Source organism: Brassica rapa, chromosome A07 (genome assembly GCF_000309985.2).
Source record: "Brassica rapa cultivar Chiifu-401-42 chromosome A07, CAAS_Brap_v3.01, whole genome shotgun sequence".
Lineage (NCBI taxonomy): Eukaryota > Viridiplantae > Streptophyta > Magnoliopsida > Brassicales > Brassicaceae > Brassica > Brassica rapa.
In genome coordinates this window covers 16,123,397-16,144,844 of record NC_024801.2, presented here as the reverse complement: position 1 = coordinate 16,144,844, position 21,448 = coordinate 16,123,397, and the positions used below count along the sequence as shown (strand labels likewise).

The window sequence follows — 21,448 nt, the reverse complement described above, 5'->3', positions numbered from 1 at the left end:
GGGATATATACCGCTACTAAAAGAAGAATAAATTTATTAAAGCAACTTCTATCTAATCTTGTGTGAATTATCTCACAAGGCTACATTTTTTTTTTTTTTTTTTTTTGACGTCAAACGGGTATTCTATTACTCAAGCTTGAGGTGGTTTGGGTAACCAGACCGGAATAGAACAACCAACAAAATGTAACTTCCTATGGAAGGATCTAGTAGTCTTGGCTAAAAAATCTGAAAAATGATTGCGCGCTCGAGGAACATGAATGATGTTGAAATCCGGAAAGCAAATCAGCAGCGTCTCTATCCTTTCCAATTCTGTCGCAAAGCTGGGCCATGCATGAGGATCCTTTATCATTGCTATCAGCTCCTTGCAGTCTGTCCCAAAGTTCTGGCACGTTGAGTGTTGCAGCATATTCTCCATTGCCCATCGCAGAGCCTCTACCTCCGAATGCAAAGCTGATTCTCGTCGATTGAGATTTCTTGTCCCCAACAGTTGAATGTTTCCTCCACTGTCCAACCAGGCCCATCCACATCTAGTATACTGAGCGGAGGCTGTCCAAGATCCATCTAGCAAGCAAATGTTCCCCAAGCTTATGACTTGGGTCTCCGCTGAAATGACTTCTTGTACCATAGGTTGTACCACTTCATTCGCATTAAACCATGCCTGACATTCACTCTCTGCATGTCGGACTGTCTCCAAAGGATCTCTATCTATTCCCCTGAAAAGTTTGTCATTCCTAGCCTTCCAAATGTATCAAATTATCCAGGGATAAGGATCCTTGCCCTGTTCCGGTTCGATAATGTTGTTTTTTCTCCAGAATAGGTAATCCATATTTGCGTAAATGCTTGATACATGAAATAGGCCAGGACTTGACGGGGTAGATGCTAAGGTCCAGACCTGTAGAGCCGGTGGACACTCGAAAATAGCATGGGTTACAGATTCTTCTAGCTCACCACATCGTGGGCAGTAGTTGTCACATCTCATATTGCGTCTCGCTAGATTCCTCGTTACTGCAACATGGCCAGATAACAGCTGCCATATAAGATGACATATCTTCGTAGGTGCTTTAACCTTCCAAGCAAAGGCTTGAAGCTCTGTGATACTCGGTTCTAGGGCTTCCTTTTCCCCCTCTATCTTTAGCTCATTCTGGGCGACCCAATATCCAGATTTAACCGTATATTGGCCATTCCTTGTATAATGCCAACAGAATGTATCCCGACGATGTGTCGAACTTGTGGCCAAACTCCTTATTAGCGGTATATCCTCCGGGTTGACATACATCTCCAAAAGTCCAACATCCCACTCTTTCGTTTCCGGGTCAATGAAATCACTAACTCGCATATTAGGATGCATCACCGGCGCCAAAGGGAGAGCTGGTCTCGCAGGGGTCGTTGGAATCCATGGATCCTCCCACACCTTTACATCATAGCCTGAATGTATCTTCTGTCTGATTCCCTTCAGAAGCAGCTTTCGCGCAGCACTAATACTAGACCACACGTACGATGGGCTACTAGCAGAGATTACTCTAAGTGGCGAACTCATCCTGTAGTATCTTCCCCTTAAGACCCGAGCGACCAAAGAGTCTGGGAATTGAACTAGTCTCCATAGTTGTTTTGCCAATAATGCCAAATTGAACTCATGGATCATGCGAAAACCAATCCCACCCTCTTCTCTTGGTAAACAGTCTTCTCCCATTTCGCCCAGTGTAGTCCTCTTTTTGGTGGATTTGAACTCCACCAGAATTTAGCAATGGCACTTGCAAGGTTTTCACATATCTCCAAAGGGAGCAGGAAAGTAGACATTACATATGTCGGAAGAGCTAGCAGAATGGATTTAATCAACACTTCCTTTCCTCCTTTTGAGAGCCATCTGCCTGTCCATCCATTCACTCTATGCATCAGCTTATCCTTTAGAAACGCAAAAAGTTTGCACTTAGATCCACTTATGTCTTCCGGGATTCCTAGATACGTTCCCATTCCACCTTCATTTTGGATTCCCAGCACATCTTTAATCTCTTGTCTACGTGTCGCATTAATCCGCTTACCAAAGAGTAAGGACGATTTATCAAAGTTGATGCATTGGCCTGAAGCTTTACCATACATCCTGACTACTTTCATTACTTCTTCACATTCACGGAGCTCCGCCTTGCAGAAGAAAAGGCTATCATCAGCAAAAAGAAGGTGGGACACCGATGGACACGCGCGTGTAACACGCATCCCCGTTATCTTCCCTTGGCTCTCTGCATGATTAAGAAGGCTAGCGAGCGCTTCCGTGCATAGAATAAAAATGAAAGGAGACAAAGGATCTCCTTGACGTAGACCTCTACCTGGAACTATGTTTCCTCTGGGCTCACAAGGCTACATTAAGAGACCGGTTTAAGTATGTTTTCATACCATACAACTAATGTTATTAACTTGGTTCTGATATTAGTGATATATATACAGTAAAAACTCTATAAATTAATAATGTTTTAACTATAATAATTTATTAATTTATAGATATGTCAATTTAAATAGATTTTTTAGATTTATATTAAAATGATTTAAAAGATGAAAAATAATTTATTTCATATTATTATATTATTAAAATTATATAAATTTTTATTTCATCTATTTAATTAAATTATTGTATATTTTATGTGCGCTGAATATGTATGATAAAATATAAATGCTTTCTATTTTAATTAGAATATTATATATCTTATTATCCTATAGAAATATATCATATTTTAAGATTTTTTAGATTATTAATTTATGATTTATGATAAGTTATATAGTAGTTATTGATTATAATGAGATCATATATTCATATACTTAACTAAAAATAAATAAATATTATATTTTGGTTATTTTATTGAATTATTTTATATTTTACACAGATCTAATTTAAATTATTTTTTATTAATTTATCGTATTTATTAATTTATCAAATATTAATTTACTAATTTATTAATTATTAATTTATACAAATGAAGCATGCCACCTCGTGGAATCTTAAAGCATGAAGCAGTATAATGTTAAACTAAGTGTTATTTTACTCAGGTTGAAAGCTTTTTGTACGTACAAATGTTCGAAAGTTTGGTATGCACGATTTTATATACGGTATAAAATGAACTTTCTAACCATTTTACGTTGTACAATATTCTAATGAGGATGCAATTAAGAACATAAATATATTATGTGGATAAATGTATGATATACCTCTGAGGTTCAAAATAAAGAACATATATATTAGGGGTGGGCAAAAAATCCGAACCGAACCGATCGAACCGAACCGACTGAACCGAAACCGATTTGAACCAAACCAAACTCCATTTCAAATCATTCGGTTGAAGAGTTTTCCAACCCGAATGGTTCAGTTCAGTTCGGTTTAAACTGAACCGAACCGATAAACCGAAGTGTTTTTATAATTATTTAAATTAAAAATATTAGTGATATCAAGATATTAAAATCCTAAGACTTAGCCCAAGTAATTTTCTTTTGCACGAAGGAAATCCTAATATAATTTGATTTCCATGACACTTCGTCTAACTTTTGTAATATTTGTCATTAAGCCCACATAATTTCCATGTTAATTGTTATAAAGTTATAAACTATATTTGTAACTTTTAAAAGGATTTTTATTTGGTTTAATATTGAATTTAATTTACATACTTAATTTTTTATTATGACCAACGCGATTATTTCATGACAATCATACATTTATGTATTAAAACATGATTTCTTGTACAATAAATAAACTAAGAGAAATCTGATTAAACCGAATCGAACCGAAATACAAAATGAATCGAATACAAACCGAACCGAATATAAACCGAACCAAACATAACTGAACCGAAATCAATCCAAACCAAACTAACTATGGTTTACTTCAGCTGGAAAAATTCTAGAACCGAACTAACCAAACCGAACCGAACTCGAACCGAACCGATAAAATAACCGAAGTGCCCACCCCTAATATATATATTAAGGTGAGTTTTTATAGGATCATGTAAACATGTAAAGAAACATGATACTAAAACTACGATCAATTAAAATTCAAAAAAAAAAAAACTACGATCAATTATCTTCAGATTTTTTTGTACAATAAAAATGAACAATAATTAAATAGTGTAGGTAACATAGTAAACATCTGTTTATAGCGCAAAATGGTCGTATCAAGTGTATAAATATGATCAGATAGCTGCCGACAAAAGAAAAAAGAAACATAGAGGTCGAAAAAGATAAGGCTTGAGTTCTGACGAAATAGTTAGATGCGGAAATAGTTGGGAGTGTGAAAGAATGGCATGTTCATAAATAATGAAATTAGGCAATCTAAGGACTTTGTTCATTACTTTCGCATTTAGCTAGTGTTTAGTCCTCTATATTTCCTATTTCATATATAAATGCTAATGTTCCAACAAATTATATTTGAAAATGTTAATAATATATGTGAAACCTCCTACATACAATGCAACGAGACAACAAAGGTTGTATCTGGCATTATTCTTATTCCTTACAGTCCCACGTTCTCCATTGTCTCTTCCAATAAAAATCATAAACATTTATAATAGTTTTAATTTTGTATATAGTTTCCGGTGTTTTGTATACTAAATGAATTATCCGAGTAGCTAGCCAAGATGTTAACCTAAAATTGTGTTGTTTGATTTGTTATTACCATATCGGGTTGATGGTAAAAGACGAAATAGTAAAACATGTATACAATCTAAATATAGAAACACAACAAAAGTGTAATGACTCGCCGTTCACGTTTAATGGACCATCTACGTCCGTTCATTCGGCCTGTGAGATCTGTTTCCTCTGACAATCGTTGTATTAATTTTTTCAAAATACGAAAATCTTATTTACTGACTATGTAATCACCACATGATATTTTTCCATGTTTTGACCTTACTCGCACAGTACCGCGAATCACTTCTCGATAGATTATCCATCTTTCCACTACTTTAGCTCAAGCACGATTTACTCTAGAATTCTAAATATATGGGTGATGGAAAAGGTAAATCAATTTTGTTGACATAGCAAAATCAATCCTCTAAACTTTTCTATATATCACAACTCGGGATGTTACAATTCACCCCCTCTAAAAAAATGCAACGTCCTCGTATGCGCCTACGACAGGTCTCACGATGCTTCTCGGATCAAAACCGAGATGGCTAACCAGCTCTGATACCACTTATAACGTCTCGCCTGACTACGACTAATGGGCCAGCCACTCCCATTCACTCGGCCCGTAGGCCCCATCACATTTGACGGTCGGTGCCTTAATTTTTCCAAAGCCCGAAAGTCTTGTTTACTGATCCTGCAATTACCACATGATATTTTTCCGTGCATTGGCCTTACTTACACGGTATCACGAATTACTTCCCGATAAGTCATCCATCACCCTCTTTTTCCTATTTTTACTTTTTTCCTAATTATTTTTATACATAAGAAAATGCTAATATACTCATATATAACTATATATATATATATTATTAAAACTGAAGTACCATTTGGTACTGTTTAGAAACAAAGATAACAATATAAATGAAAATTGTTTGGAAACATGAATATCATTATAAAAAAAGAAGTATATTGTCATTTTAGTAATTTCATTAATATTGAACAAAAAAAAATAATTTCATTAATATAATTACATTAATTATCTTTTCCATAATTCAGTCAGTTTAGCAATGTCATTAATTATATTGTCTGAACAATATACTACATCATTAATTATTTTACCATAATAAAAAATACAGATTTTTATTTATTAGTTAATCAACATTAATTTTGTGTATAAAATCAAAAATGTAAAATAACTGGATTTTGCATATGGTTAAACGTTCGTTAGTTTGTTTTACTAAAACGTTTTTTTTAGTTTCAATCGGTGAAAAATTACGTAGCAAAAACATAATTCAAAAAGATGTTTTTGTGAATAAAATAATAAATTAAATTAAAATGATAAAGATGCATTACATTTATTGTCACTTAATTTTTCACTCAGTATAATTAGTTTACTATATAAAAAAATCTTTTTATTTTACTTAATTTAGTCAAACACATAGAAATAGTCATTTTTATTAGTTTATAATATCAGTTAGGCACGAACATAGACTATCCATTTAGGTACGGGTTATTTTTTTTTGGATATCGTTTTTTTTAAATTAGACCCTACTTGAATATTATGAATTTATGTGTGGGTTTTGAGTTGAGTCATTCTGGGTCTGGATGAGTTCAGTTCTGATGTATAGAAACCTAAAAATAACTAAATAACAAATGTATCTGAAACGGGTTCGGATATTTGTACCAAAAATAATTATATTACCCGATTCGGTCCAGATCTTTAGAATATAATTGGTTATACTACGATTCATCTAAAATATATAATACTAATTATGAAAAATAAATATCAATGTATAAAAATATAAGAATCAATATCTACGGGGTCAAGCTCTAGTTAATTACTTATTTAACAAGTCAAAATATGTGTATATGTATTTCAGTTTCTCGGGCAGTTCATAAGGAAATCTAGGAGCCTCTCGTGGTTTCATAGAATATTTGATAAAATTATACGTTTTCTATCACTGTATAAAATACTAATTCAATTTCTTATCTATTTATAAAATAATACCCCATTGTTTTGTTTTGTTCACTCTTGAATTCACGTAGAGCCAATGATTGTAACCATCGTGCAACCTCCGCTGATCAAGTATTTTAAAAGGTAGGGGCCAACTTTGTTATCTTATTTATTTTGGGAGCATCCATGCGGATACATAACTTTTGAGTTTAACTATCAGAAGCCAGAGCACAAAACCCTCTAACTTACTCTATTATTTTTCCTAACTTACTCTAATTAATTATAACTAAAAAGGAATTTTAAGAGTTAGTGATGTAGTTATTAAAAATTGATACTTTAGATATTACTGATTCGATGAATTTACTACTTGAAATGAAAAACTTAATGCAGTGGCGAAATAGTCTAGCAATTTGACCTAGATCTTTCGTTTAAAATAAAATGATCTAGGCTTGGAAATTTCGGTACTTATACGACCAATTGAAACAGTTGATTTAGCTATGTTGAGAATTTTTTTTTTGCGTCAATTTTCATTTTGTTAGTGTTTGAAATTTTTTAAAAATACGCGAAGATAATTCTTTTGACAATTTTATACTTCCAACTGGTGTAGAGTAACAATTTGATGGGTAAATATATTTTCTAGTATATATAGAACTTCGATATTAAAACTTAAATACTTACCAATGTTTGCTTAAATTTAGCAATAATGACCACTAAAACGCGTTCGAAAGTTAGCATTTAAAACGCGTAAGTTAAGCGTATTATTGTACAAAAACACATATCATGCCGTTAGAAATTCCATTTCAGTCTTCTGTCATGTAAATCGCCAACTTCGTGTGTTACTCATTAATACAAAATAATGCTTGCATTGTATGGAAATACATAAATACAACAAAACATTTTATGGAAATTAATTTAAAGCCATACGAAGCGAGGAGGCATTAAGTTCAAAGTAACAGTATAATAAAATAAAAAATAATAACAATGGAAGTTGCTGACTTAAGATTTCATACATGTCAATCAATCAAAGTGCTGTAATAACAAATATGACATATAATATATATATATATATAATCGTTGACACTATATATAAAATTTAGTCTCTCTTAAAAGATAATAGATTTGTTCTTTTAAGTATATTTCTTGAATTTTAAATAAACATTAATATAAATAATTAAACATCATAAATTTCCATGTTGTGTACAAAAATGCCATGCATGTATATAGGTATAAAAATGGTAAAAAAAACTGTCATGCACGGTTATATGTTTACATGTTGTGTATAAATGTCATGCATGATAGTCAAGAAAAAGAAAAATAAGTATTAAGAAACTAAAAATGGTAAAAGTAAGAATAACGAATTATTTCAAGGAAGAGACAAAGTCCCCGGCTAAAGTGGGAGAGGTTTTAGGAAATAAAGCTCAGTGCTGTTCGGAGAGAAAGGACAAATATGGAATCTAACCAAGTTTTCGAGTCAAACAAAATTAATCATTTTCCTTTTTTATTATTTTGTTTTTATTTTTTTTGCGTATGACATGACATGAACGCCCATCTCCTTGTCCTCTCTTGCTGTGGGTTCTTCTTCTCAGCTATAAGAATACCCACAATATTTCCCCTGCAACGCCCTCTCTCTCTCTCTCTCTCTCTCTCTCTCTCTACTCTCTCCCCTTTCTCTCGCTCTAAGAATCTAGAGAAGAACAGACAAAACAATATGGAAGAGTTGGGTTCTATTTGGTTTTACCAAGAGGTTTGTTCTCTTAATAATTTGCATGAAGATTATGTTCATGTCTTCGCATTTTTATGTATGAGCAATTCTAGAGTTCTATAGCTTTTGAATTTGGCTTCGTCCTTCCGAATTATTGTGTGTCTGTGTAATTAAGATGTGATTAAGATAGTTAATTGGAGTTTTTGGTTTATAATAATTCACATTTGGTGTTTTTGAGTATTGTATCTTCTTCTTTTTTTTCTTTCCGACATTTCACTTTTATTTCCGACATTAAAAAAACTCAAGATCTATGAAAATCTATAAGAACAATCCATTTCACCTACAAAAATGTGACTTGTTGTACTTTTCTGCCATTTAACTCAAAATACTATTTTTCTTTTGTCTTTTTATTTAATTATTATTATTTTAAAATTTTAATTATTTTCAAGCCCTGACGTTTATATATATTTATGATTAATGTATGTTTGGTTTACATTTAGTAACGTTTTGAGTGAATTCTTGACCCCATGAACGCAAGGTTGTTATCTCACATCATTAGGAAAAAAAAAGCCAATGCATTTTATAGTTTATCATCTTTTTCAATATACTATTTTATTTCTTTTTGGAGCAAATTCAGTATACTATTTTCTAGATGTTGATTTCTTCAATGATTCGGTTCGTTTTTTATTAACTAATTTCTGACTTTTAGTTCTTTCTTTTCATATAATAACTACTTTTTTATCTTCAAAAAAAATAACTACTTTTAACATTTTGATATTTATTACAGAGTATGGATGAATTAAGACAAAAGCTTCAATACACTTCCTTTGAGCTTGAAGCTGTGAAAACAAAAGCCAATGAAGAATCAAAGCTTCATCAAGACGAAGTGAATAGTCTTCTTCATCTTCTCAAACTCGCTCGTCAAGAAAGAGATGAAGCTAAAGATCAATTACAGAAACTCCTCGCAATTAGAACTAACTCGAGCATCACTGAGTCTAACTCGCACGGCTCTTCACCGGTTGACTCGTTCCTCGAACCGGTTTCGTCTCCCGAATTCTCCAACTTCAACATTTTACCGGAACCGGTTCACCAAATCAAATTCAGAAACCGACCCGTTAACCGGATAAGTAATTTTCAGCAGAGACCGGTTAAGATCGATCCAGCTGAAGCATTGATGAATGAGATCATAAAAGGCAAAACTTTACCGGAGAAAGGGAAGTTTCTTCAGACTGTGATGGAGTCAGGACCGTTGCTTCAGACACTTCTTGTCGCCGGTCCTCTTCCAAGGTGGCGTAATCCTCCGCCGCTTCAACAGAGTTTCAGGGTCCCGCCGGTTTCGAACTCGTATGATATTATGAAGGGTTGTTCAACGAAGACAACGACGTCAATGCTCAACTTCAGAAGCTGTTCTGTTCCTGGAATTGCTACTGGAATGGAATTTGCTAAGCGACAAAGATTTCATTAGTATTTTACTATCTTTTCTTCTTGCTCTGCTTTGTTATGGTTATTGAGTTAGCCGCCTGGGATTATATTATTTGTAAAGATTTTATAAATGGGGTTATGAGAGTTTGTGTGTACATTGAAGTATAAACGCTTTGAGATTCATGGATTTATGTATTCATGAATCTTTATTTCAAGCATTTACCATATATTGTCCTGATTCTTGAATCTCTACAAATTTTGCTTCAATCTATAATTGTAACATTCTGATTTTGTATATAGTATTAGATGTGAATTTTTTAAAATTAAATTGACTCGATCTATGTTTTCGAAATACATAAATGGGTAAATCTGTCTGAGGTAGAATAGTGAAATAATGGATATCAAATATGATTTGCATTACGTAAATAAAATTAAAATTATGTGAGTATTACATGATATGTAAGAAAGTCTTCCGAGACTCTAAATATCGACCGTGGCCGGATAACGTACTGATGTCAATCAACCACATATTGAATGGGCAGAAGAAGGTGACTTGTGAAGTGGAGGCGGTCAGAGAGTTACAAACTTACAATAATATTTTTATGAATAAACAGTAGTTTCAGTGCTTTTGTTTTAATTTGGAAATATGACATTTGTTTCCTAAATAATTTGTTTAATATAAACACAAAACGTCAAATGTAAAGTACTTTCCGTTTATTTTCGATTAATAAAATATAAACGTTTGTCTAAAGACTCTAAACTACCTATTATAACAAAATATAAACATCAATATGTATATAACTTATTTATGATGAAAATATACCCATTAGTACCTATTTTTAGCTTGGAGATCAGTGTGTGCCTAACTCTTAGTAGTTGTTAAGTATAAAGATCAAAGATCATAAACGTGGGAGAGACAAATCAGAGATAGAGGAGACTTGGTCTTGTTTTTGGAAAAATATTAAGTAAAGACAATACTGTTTATGGGTTGGATTGTGACCAGTGTTTGTGGTGGCTTTTGGTCTTGTTCATATGACATATATACAAGTTAGGCGAAAGACATGTTTTGTTTCCTTAGTTGCATCTGGCATGAGCGGCCATCAACCACTAGTTTGAAAGAAGATGCATTGCTCTATGGGAGACAAGCCATGACAGAGGAGACTTGATTTTTGGTAAAGAAAAACTAAGTAATGACAATACTGTTTTATGGGTTGGACTATGACCAGTGATTGAGGTGGCTTTTGGTCTTGTTCATGCATACAAGTTAGGCGCAAGACATGTTCTGTTTCCTCAGTTGCATCTGCCATGGACGGCCTTCACCTTCAACTAGTTTGAAAGACGGTGCATTGTTTTGTGACTTCGGTGTCAAGTCACTGTTACATAAGTTGAAAATTAAAATGTTTGGCTTTTGAGGAGTGAGAAAATAGGTTTGTTGTCCCTTGGTAATTGCACAGAACTTCTTGATGTTACTTTGTAGAGTGGGGGCAATAGACATAAATCCGTAAGCTTATATAGTCCACAATTTTGTGGGCCTTGGACTCTGCTACAGTTAGCTCGCTCAATTATAGCTTTCTCAGCCTTTTAATTTTAAGTGGGCTTTTACAGGCTATCTATAACAAAATTGAATTTTAATACCATTTCTCCTCTGAATAATGTATATTTATTATATTAAACTGTAAATTTTTTTATAACACTGTAATTAATTATATAAGTTTATAATATATTAAAAATATCACGAACCAAAACTTATTGCTTTGATTTACTTGCTTAATTCATCTCACAAGGTTACAACAATGCATCTAAACTTAAGTCATATGCTAATTTTTTTTATAACATCTGATTAATTATGCTATTACAACAATGAAAAAATATTACATAGACGATTCTACAACCAAAAATTATATCATCTTATGAGAATACACGTCTGACTGCGTTAGTACTTACTCCAAGCCGGCCAATGAGATCCATGTTCGATGATACACCATGTACTATGCTGAAGATCTTTTAAAACATTTTTTTCTATAATTTGCATAATTTGCATTTTCTAAGGTTTGAACCCAATACTTCTTGGTTTAGAAGCATTAATAAACTCTTAGTTATATAATAATTTAATATTTACATTTTAAAATTTCACAAAATATCAAAATGCTTAAGTTATTTTTCTTTATCCACTTCTTGGCTCTACCTCTAAACAATTGTTGCTTAAGTTTTGGTTGTGAAAGGTCACTGTTTCTTGCTGGACATGGATGTGTTTGGGCAAATCTTTGCCATGGTTACTTCTGTGTGGAGATCTATGTTATGTCAAATCATCATTTATGGTGGAATGTTTATATGATAGGGAAGCAGTTTTTCTTTCGGGTTGTTAAGCTTTCTTACTCATCTTTCTGACTTAGGTTGTTGGTGTACAAACACCTTTGAAGTTTCCATAGTTATGTGTTGCTACCTTTAGCTTTTTATTAGCGGTTGAATGTGCTTTAAAGATCTCTTTGGAAGGCTTCCCATGTTTATCAATAGTTTTTTAGCTTTGAGACATAAGTTTATGGCATAAGCTTTTGTTTGTTTTGGTGTTTGACATGTCATATGTTTCAGCAGTGGGCTTTGCTAATGAAGCCAAAACCCTGATTATTATTTCCGCCTCAGTTGTGGTTTCAGTCTTAAGTATTGTATTGGAACTGTGAAATCTCGTGTCTAACTCTATTTTGTCCGATTAGTACGATATTATCCACTTTGGGTATGAGAAGCTGGTCAACATGGATTTACTTTTGGTTTCCTTTCCAAAAGGTCTCATACTAATTAGAGTTGAACATTTCTTTTTATACATTAGATTTTCCTTTGTTTAAAATGTTGGACTTTGTTTGATACCTCACATTCTCTCTTTCAAACTAAGAATCACACTAATATCGAATGTTTTTTCTTCTTCTGCGATATTCATTGGCACCTTATCTTGTCGTGTCTTTGACATCTGGCACCCAATCGCATTGAGAATGCTTTTCTCACAACATCACAAGTTCCATGATCTTCTGACGTCTCTGCCAGAGACCTCTTCTTCCGATTTAAAGGATCATGTTCCTCCTCGAAGGGTATTTTGGTCTTCTTGCAGATCTTCGTCAAACCTGGTGCTTTGAAACCAATTGTTGGGACTGTGAAATCTCATGTTCAATTCTATTTTGTCCGATTAATACAATATTGTCCACTTTGGACCTAAGAAGTTGGTACGCATTAGTTTATTTTTGTTTTTTTTTTAAAAAGCTTTGTACTAATTAGAGTTGAACATTTTTTTATTTATTAAATTTTTCTTTGTCTAATTTTCAGTGTATAACTTTGTTTGATATCTCATATATTGAAGCAGCGTGTATGCTTTTTCTCAGTGGCATCATCTCATCTCCCTTAGCAGTTATATGTTGGAGTCGAGTTCAGAGAACTTTTTTATGCCTTTGATTTTTTGTGTAATGGTTCCTCTTATCCATAGTTTATGTATTCGATTTACTAGTATAGCAGCGGTTTGTTATTATGTGTTGTGAACTTTTTCTCCATAGTTGGAAAATAAGCTATTTATGAAAAGCGTTACTAGTTGACCAAAAAAAAAACTCCACAAGTGAAGTTTTATTTTAATTTTATTACATTTTAAAGTAAGAAATATAAGTATTCGTAAAAAAAAAAAAGGATTACTCTATTGTTTTTTCTTTTGATTTTTTTTACTCCATTGTTAGAGTAATCTCATTTTACTCCATTATGGATTAGCAAATGTAGTGGAATTGAAGAAGATTTCATTACTCCATTCTTTTGCTGTAGCTGTAAGATTTTTGCTGTGATTTTGTATGTTATAAAACTCACAGATTTATTAATAAGTTTCTAAAGCACTGTTATTTTGCTGTGGAAATATTAGTGTCTACAGCCAAAAGAAAAGAAAAAAAAGAAACGAAGCTGTAGGTTTCAAAAATCAAAGCAAAGCTTGATTGTTAAATATTGTGGCTGTAGAAATATTTTTTGCTGTCCACAGCAACCAAAGCACAAACCAATCAACCTCATACTAAAAACTTCAATCCTTTGCTGATTATCTGGATAAGTCGATAAGAATTATCTGGATAAACATTTAGCTGATTATCCAAAATAATAGCACAGTGGATTACGTCAAACATGCCAAAAACTTCAATCCTTTGCAAAATTTCAACCAAATTTATTCTAATACGTTTTAATATGAATTAAATGATTAATTAAATGGAGTTTTATCTTTGAGACTTTGACAATAAACAATAAATGTAGTCTTATCACTAAGTTGATGCTATTAATCCTTTTTTGTTTATATTAACTGGATTTTATTATTGAGTTATTCTTGACCAAATCTGAATAGCAATTAAGAAAACACAAGATTTTAAATTTAGAATGCCCAAAAAAATAATTACAGGATCTCTTTATGTAAACAGAAACATTGTTTAATACTTAACACTACAATGAAAAGTTATAATATACACAAAATATTATATTTTAAATGGATTTATATTGAAATTAGTCGAAAATAAGGTAAATAATCGCTAAAAACACTCAAATTAAAATTATTAATTATTATATCTATACTTATCCAAGTTGATCAGCGTATTTATCCTTAGTCAAATATACGTTTCCAAGAAACTCTCAGTTAGTAACCGAATAGATATTCTCAAGCCCTTATAAATACGTTCTCTCTATCAATCACTTCTCACATCAAAAGTTTCGTCATCTCTCTCCTTTTATCATTCTTTCACCGTTTTCATTTTAGCGTTTTAACAATGGAGTTGGATCTTTCACCTAGACTACCGAAGAAAGTGTACGGAGGAGACGGAGGTTCATACTTTGCATGGTGCCCTGAAGAGCTACCCATGCTACGTGATGGCAACATTGGAGCCGCTAAGCTCGCTCTCGAGAAGTATGGCTTAGCTCTTCCTCGCTACTCTGATTCCTCCAAGGTCGCTTACGTTCTTCAAGGTCCGTGTCTTCTTAGATCTTTCCGTTGATTACGTCACTCTCTTGTTTTATGCAAATATTTTTTTTATTGTGATTCATATGTTTTTATTTAACGGTTCCATAAACTGATATTAAAGTACTGTCTCCGTGTAACATTTGTCAGGATCTGGAACAGCTGGAATTGTTCTCCCTGAAAAGGAGGAGAAAGTGATTGAAATCAAGAAAGGAGATTCCATAGCTATACCTTTCGGTGTAGTAACATGGTGGTTCAACAATGAAGACACTGAGCTAGTCATCCTCTTCCTTGGTGAGACTCACAAGGGTCACAAGGCAGGACAGTTCACCGAGTTTTACTTAACTGGTTCAAATGGAATCTTCACCGGTTTCTCAACCGAGTTTGTAGGCAGAGCATGGGATCTCGATGAGACCACAGTGAAGAAGCTTGTCGGGTCTCAGACAGGAAACGGGATCGTCAAAGTTGATGGGAGTTTGAAAATGCCTTCACCTAGAAAAGGTGACAGGGAAGGATTTGTGTTGAACTGCTTGGAGGCTCCTCTTGATGTTGATATCAAGGATGGAGGAAGAGTTGTCGTGTTGAACACAAAGAATCTTCCATTGGTTGGTGAAGTTGGTTTTGGTGCTGATCTTGTGAGGATCGATGGGCATTCCATGTGTTCTCCTGGATTCTCTTGTGACTCTGCTCTTCAAGTTACTTACATCGTTGGTGGTAGCGGTCGTGTTCAGGTGGTTGGAGCTGATGGGAAGAGAGTTCTTGAGACTCATGTGAAAGCTGGTGCTTTGTTCATTGTTCCTAGGTTCTTTGTTGTTTCCAAGATTGCTGATTCTGATGGCTTGTCTTGGTTCTCCATTGTGACCACTCCTGAGTAAGATCTTTTTTCTTCTATTTTTTATCATATTTTTTTGGTTTATTTAAAGAAGCTTGCTGAACAAGTTTCTCTGAATGTTTTGGCAGTCCCATTTTCACTCACTTGGCGGGGAAGACATCTGTGTGGAAGGCATTGTCGCCGGAGGTTCTGCAGGCGGCATTTAAGGTTGCTCCGGAGGTGAAGAAGGCTTTCCGATCTAAGAGGACTTCTGATGCCATTTTCTTCCCTCCTCCCAACTAGATTATGAACTAAGCTTTGGTGGTTTTAGTTTCGTTTGTGGTTTAAGGAAAGTGTGTTTTATTTATTTTCTGTTGGTTTCTATGGACTATGGTGCTCTCTTCTCCTTGTTGCGATTTGAATAAATAAGAAAGGATGAAAAACTTCTTCTAATTGACTCTCAGATACTTTTGCATCGATATTGTCTTTATCTTTCCAGAATTCCTTATCATGTTTCAACCAAAACTAGTAGTCGTGCTTGTGCTTTTATTGTATACATCGAGTAACAGCTACGGTCCATGAACAAGTAGGTTGTTTCCACTTCTCTGATCTCGATATACTTGTTGAATAACTCGTCCACTCCGTAAAGATGACGAAATAAAAAACATTATGACAGTTATATCTGATATATAGTTTTTTTCACAAAGGTTATTAACTTATACCAGGAATCGAGATAATCGAACCGGAGAGCACTGTACTCTCTTAACTAGGATTTCGGTCTAATTCATTTATAATTATACTCATTTAAAGGTTCCTTTGTTAAAGTTAATAAAGTATGCGTGAGGGCGAAACCAAAGATTATTTTCAGTTGGTGCACAAATGCTAAAATAGGTGTAAACTTACATATGATTATAGGTGTAGACATCAAATTTGTTAAGAAATATACTAAATTTTAAAATTATTATGGGGGCAAGTCAAGCAGCGCGAACTTTTCATGGTGAGATCGTTAAATTTAATTACTATATTATAGAGTTAGATAGTCTTTGGGTAATTTAACGAATTAATATTCAAATCTTATGAAAAAGTTAAATCGATTATTTTCAAATTGTTTTTGTATGTTTCTTCTCCAGAACCAAACCACCAGATAATGGAAAATAGCTATATCACCTGCTCCATTTCATCAACTCCATCTTCTTCTTTTAACTCTTTTACTTAATATATTCATTCTTGTCTATATATATATACTTCCAGAATTTGCTTATCACATAATTCAAACAACAATCTTGTCTTCTCTGATCATCCTTCTTGTTCAATGGCAGGTCAAAATATACTCTCTTTCTTGGTTATAGCTCTCTTTGTTACTTTCGCAGCTGCTGCTCGGTTTCTTGACGAAGAAGATACATTCCCAGCCACAACCACCCCAGGCTCAGGTCCCTTCCCTGGTCCTTTACCAGCGTCTGGCTCAAATTCTGCTGGAACTGGTTCAGGCTCTGCAGGAACCGGTTTCGGTGCAGGAACAGGATCAGTACCATCAAGTGGTTCAGGTCCTACTGCCACCAGTCTCGGTGCAGGTACAGGGCCAGTCTCATCAAGTGGTTCAGGTTCTTTGACTACTACTGGTTCTGGTCCTCTACCAATCCCTGGCTCTGTTCCTGGTCCTTTACCGGTTGGTGGTGGTCCAGGCTCCTTGCCTGCCACTGGTCCCGGTCCTTTACCAGCTGCTGGTTCAGCCACCGGTCCTGGTGTAGGTACCGGGCAAGCCCTTGGTGGTGGTGCAGGTGCTGGTCCAGCTCTTGGCGGTGGTGGTGGTATTGTAGGTCCTGACCACACATTAGTGTTCTTTATGCACGACATACTCGGCGGTTCGAACCCCACAGCGAGAGCCGTAACCGGAGTCGTCGCAAACCCGGCTTTGAGTGGTCAACTCCCATTCGCTAAACCCAATGGCGCAAACCTTCCCATAACCAACGGAGTTCCATCTAACAACAACAACAACGGAATCGTCAACAACAACAACGTCCCTCTTCTCGTTGGACTCGGCGGAACCACAGCCAACATTCTCCAAAACAACGGAAATAACGGAAACAACAACCTTTTAAACGGTCTGCCAGTGGCTAACGGCGGCCAGCTCCCGAGCGGTTCTGCTCTACAGATGCTTATGTTCGGAACGATGACTGTGATAGACGATGAACTAACTGAAGGGCATGAACTGGGGTCTGGTCTGCTCGGGAAAGCGCAGGGGTACTATGTGGCGAGTGCGGTCGATGGAACTAGCCAGACGATGGCGTTTACTGCCATGTTTGAGAGCGGTGGTTATGAAGATAGTATAAGCTTCTTTGGTGTTCATAGGACAGCGGCTTCGGAATCGCATTTAGGAGTTATGGGAGGTACCGGGAAGTATGTGAACGCCAGAGGGTTTGCGATTGTGAAGACGTTTACAGGATCTAGCGGGACGCAGCAGCAGCAGCCGCATCAGTTCACTGATGGACTTGAGACTGTTCTCCAGTGTACTGTTTATCTATCTTACTAGTTTTGCTTTGTTTTCCTCTTCTTATGTTGGAGTTTGGGAATGTTTGGTTGGTGCATGTGGTTTTATCAGTTGTAATCTAAATGTGAAAGAGTTGTGTAAGAAAATATATGAAACTGGACTTTGTGTTTAACTTTTGTTTTTGTTTTTGTTTGTGAAGTTGAAGTTTTCAGTTCTTTCTGTTTTGCATTTTCAAGACAACTCTCTTTATGCAAATGAGAGAAAAGGCTAGAGAGTTTTTCTTATAAAATATATTTAAAGATAAACCCTTATGCAAGAAAAATAGTCTCCCTTGGTATTAATAAAAGGAATTGCAATAATGTTGGTATATTGAATTTGCTAGAAACTTTTATCTTTGTTTTTGTCGAGATATTTAAAAGGTATCTTTTGTTATGAAAATTGTATGTTAGTTTTGTGCTTCAGTTACATTTAAATTAAACATGAAACTGCTTCAATCAAATAATAACAGAGAGTAACAAAGCAATAAAGAAGCTAAACGAGACAAGAGAATGAGACAACAATAGCTCCAAGCTGGTTTAATGATGGGCTTCGGGTTTGGAAGTCTGTAACCAGTTGTTGAGACGCTCCATAGCTGACAAGTCCACCTTTTTGGGAAAATTAGGGTAAGTAACAGCTTTAGGTACTGGTCCCACCATCACTCAAAGTTTAAGCCCAACTTCACAATAACCAGATTATGAAATAATGAACTCCTGGTTCGGTAAGGCTAATAAGATTGTGTCATGTCTTGTGCACAGCTACAGGAGAAGTTGGATCACATGTCATGAATTCTAAATCACCGTTGATTTCGTAGACGTCGTTGACTTCGTTGGCGTATTCGAAAATTTGAGAATCTCCAACATGAAACTGTTTCTCCTCATTCCACTTGTTATAGAAGTCACTTTTTATCACTTTGAGTCTCCGACCTTGTAGGCTTTTCTGACAGGAAGGATCTTTCTAGGTGTTGGTGGAGGAACCGGACGTAAAGGGTCATGGATGACAATAACATAGATGACAAGAACTTTGAGTTTCTGTCCCAATATGCACTGAGCTTAGTTTGAGGTGATGAAATAGTGAAAACTTAGTTACTTCGTCCTTGGCTGTCCATCCCTCAGAGTCTCCGACTTTGTAGACCCTTGCCGAGCAGTAACCCGAGAGAACCGTGAAGATCATCATCATCCAGTGGCGGATCCAGAAACTTTTTTAATTAGGGGCACATATACCTCTATTTAAGCAAATTTTTAAAAATTAATATATAATAAAATTTACTGCTAATAAATTACTGTATAATATATACTAAAAACTATTTGAAGTTTTTGTATTTTCAAATATTTTTTTTTAACTTTCTCATCCCATTTTAAAATTATTTTTTTACTCAAATGATAATTATTTACTCTAGTGAATATAACAAAAACTTATCTACGAAAATATAAACTACATATAAAAGATATGTATATACATTCCTAGTAAAATGAGATAGATTATTAAAATTAAGAAAAAATGAAATTTAGTTGACAAAAATAAAATAATTAATCATTTTAAATTTATGTAGGACCTGAATGATAGAAAAGTGAAAGAAAAAAAATTGAAATGAAGGAAAGAAACTAGAGGTAGAGTCATATTGGTACAGAGAAAAAGATATACATGTCTCTTTGTTTGAAAACTTTGAATATACGCAGATCCTATATAACGAAAATAAAAATGAAAGGGAAAATACAAGTTCAACTGAAAACAAGGAAAATAAAAAAATGAAACAGGAGAAAGTTGAACCCGAGACTTTGGATTTCAACCGAGGGATATCAATGCCACTTGACCAAACAATTCACCGTACATAAGCTAAAACTAAAATTATTTATATTTAGTAGGGGGCACGTGCCCCCATACCTATCAAGCTACATCCGCCCCTGTCATCATCATCACAAACACGAAGCTGAGGATTCTCGTTCTTGTTGCCATTATCAAACAAGAAAGATCACAAGAATGATCGATGAGAGAAAGTTTTGGAAGCAAATCTTGAACTAGCAGATCCTATTTTCCTTTCTACTTTATTTCCTTTCTAATGTTCTAAACCGCTTCAAAAAAGATACACATCTCTAATCTGGAAAAGGAAAGAATCACGTTTAAAATCCCCAATACTTTTCTGATCAGGTTCGATTATGATTTATAGTTTATCTAATTTCATCAGAAATCTTATTCTTGGTTCACAATGAAGAAATTGATATCTACTTTATTTTGGTACTAATAAATACACCGATTACTAATTTTAATTTTGTTGTTTCCTATTAATTTTCGTATAGAATAACGAGCCAAGAATTGTGGGCTTTTCTATATTTGATATGTTGGATTTGGTTCAAATCACTAAACCGAACGAGTGAAGAAAGTCAGGTATGATTCCGGCTCAAAACCTACATTGCTACATCGCACTCACTCCACGGTTATGTTCCGGTCAAAAATAGTGATTGGACAATGACACAAACAGAGATTTGGGTACATGCATACCAAAAATGGGCTAGGGGTCTTAAGTCAGATTATTAAGTCTTTTAGGATCAACTATATATATATTAAACTGTTTTAGCTAGTATTCTTTGCTCTCATTCCCTTCATGGGTATCACAGATTGAAATCCATTTCCTACACAGCTTTTAGTTCTCTTGATATATCAACTTTAGGCTTCAGATATTTTTGGCTTGGAATCCTTTAATTTTCAGAGCGGGTTATGTACACAAATATCATCATTTATCTCTAATGCATTAACCAACAGAGTTTTGTTCCTCCATAAGTTTAGCTAGTATCGTGCTTTTGTAGCATAAACTATTGAAACTTACATGGTTGGCTTTTGTTTGAAGGGGTATAGGTTCTTTTGACACTTTTGTGCATAGTTATATTGTGACCATCTTTTCACCGTTTATCTTACTACAAATATTGCCATGCATGCAGTTTTGCACTAACACATGCTAAGTTACAAAAAAAATATGGATTGTCACTACTGTTCGTGAAAATAATGTTTTTGGGGGTTATAGTGCTCAGAGACTCGCGAAAATCCTTACTATATATCTTCCACGTGACGTTTTCTGCTTGTTTTACAGAAAATTTGCTTTTGGTGGTGTGTTATATACCACAAATTCGGAGGGATTAAAGTAATACGAAATAAATTAGGTATTCTAAAATGGGGATGTAGCTCAAATGGTAGAGCGCTCGCTTTGCATGCAAAGGTGTTGTGGGCTTGCATAACTTCCTTAAATAAACAGAGAAGTTCGCGACAACGAATCAAAGATCATATGGCCCTGAAGCATACACAAAGCCCATCATTTTTTTTTTTGATCAACAAGCCTATCAATTCAACACGTTAACATCCCTCAAATACTAAAGTGGATACCGGCTATTTCGCACTTTCGGTGTGTATATTAAAGATAAGACTAGTCGTGTGATTGCTGCTACTTATCATGAGTTTTTTTCTTCCTTCAAACATGTTATTATATT

General features: G+C 34.5%; 3 protein-coding genes across 3 annotated transcripts; all 3 read left to right on the top strand.

The window, feature by feature from the left end:
- Positions 1-8,031: 8,031 nt before the first annotated feature.
- On the top strand, positions 8,032-9,898 carry LOC103829761. Its single transcript, XM_009105459.3, has 2 exons — positions 8,032-8,300; positions 9,046-9,898. The coding sequence occupies exons 1-2, from the start codon at positions 8,094-8,096 to the stop codon at positions 9,721-9,723; spliced, it is 885 nt and encodes a 294-aa protein (XP_009103707.2). The 5' UTR covers positions 8,032-8,093; the 3' UTR covers positions 9,724-9,898.
- Positions 9,899-10,194: 296 nt separating this feature from the next.
- LOC103829760 (glutelin type-D 1) lies at positions 10,195-15,908 on the top strand. The gene is made up of 3 exons (XM_009105457.3): positions 10,195-14,642; positions 14,785-15,505; positions 15,595-15,908. The coding sequence occupies exons 1-3, from the start codon at positions 14,447-14,449 to the stop codon at positions 15,746-15,748; spliced, it is 1,071 nt and encodes a 356-aa protein (XP_009103705.1). The 5' UTR covers positions 10,195-14,446; the 3' UTR covers positions 15,749-15,908.
- Positions 15,909-16,149: 241 nt separating this feature from the next.
- On the top strand, positions 16,150-21,427 carry LOC103829759 (dirigent protein 10-like). The gene has a single exon (XM_033274904.1). It carries the CDS (start codon positions 16,758-16,760, stop codon positions 17,973-17,975), a length of 1,218 nt encoding a protein of 405 aa, XP_033130795.1. The 5' UTR covers positions 16,150-16,757; the 3' UTR covers positions 17,976-21,427.
- Positions 21,428-21,448: the final 21 nt, after the last annotated feature.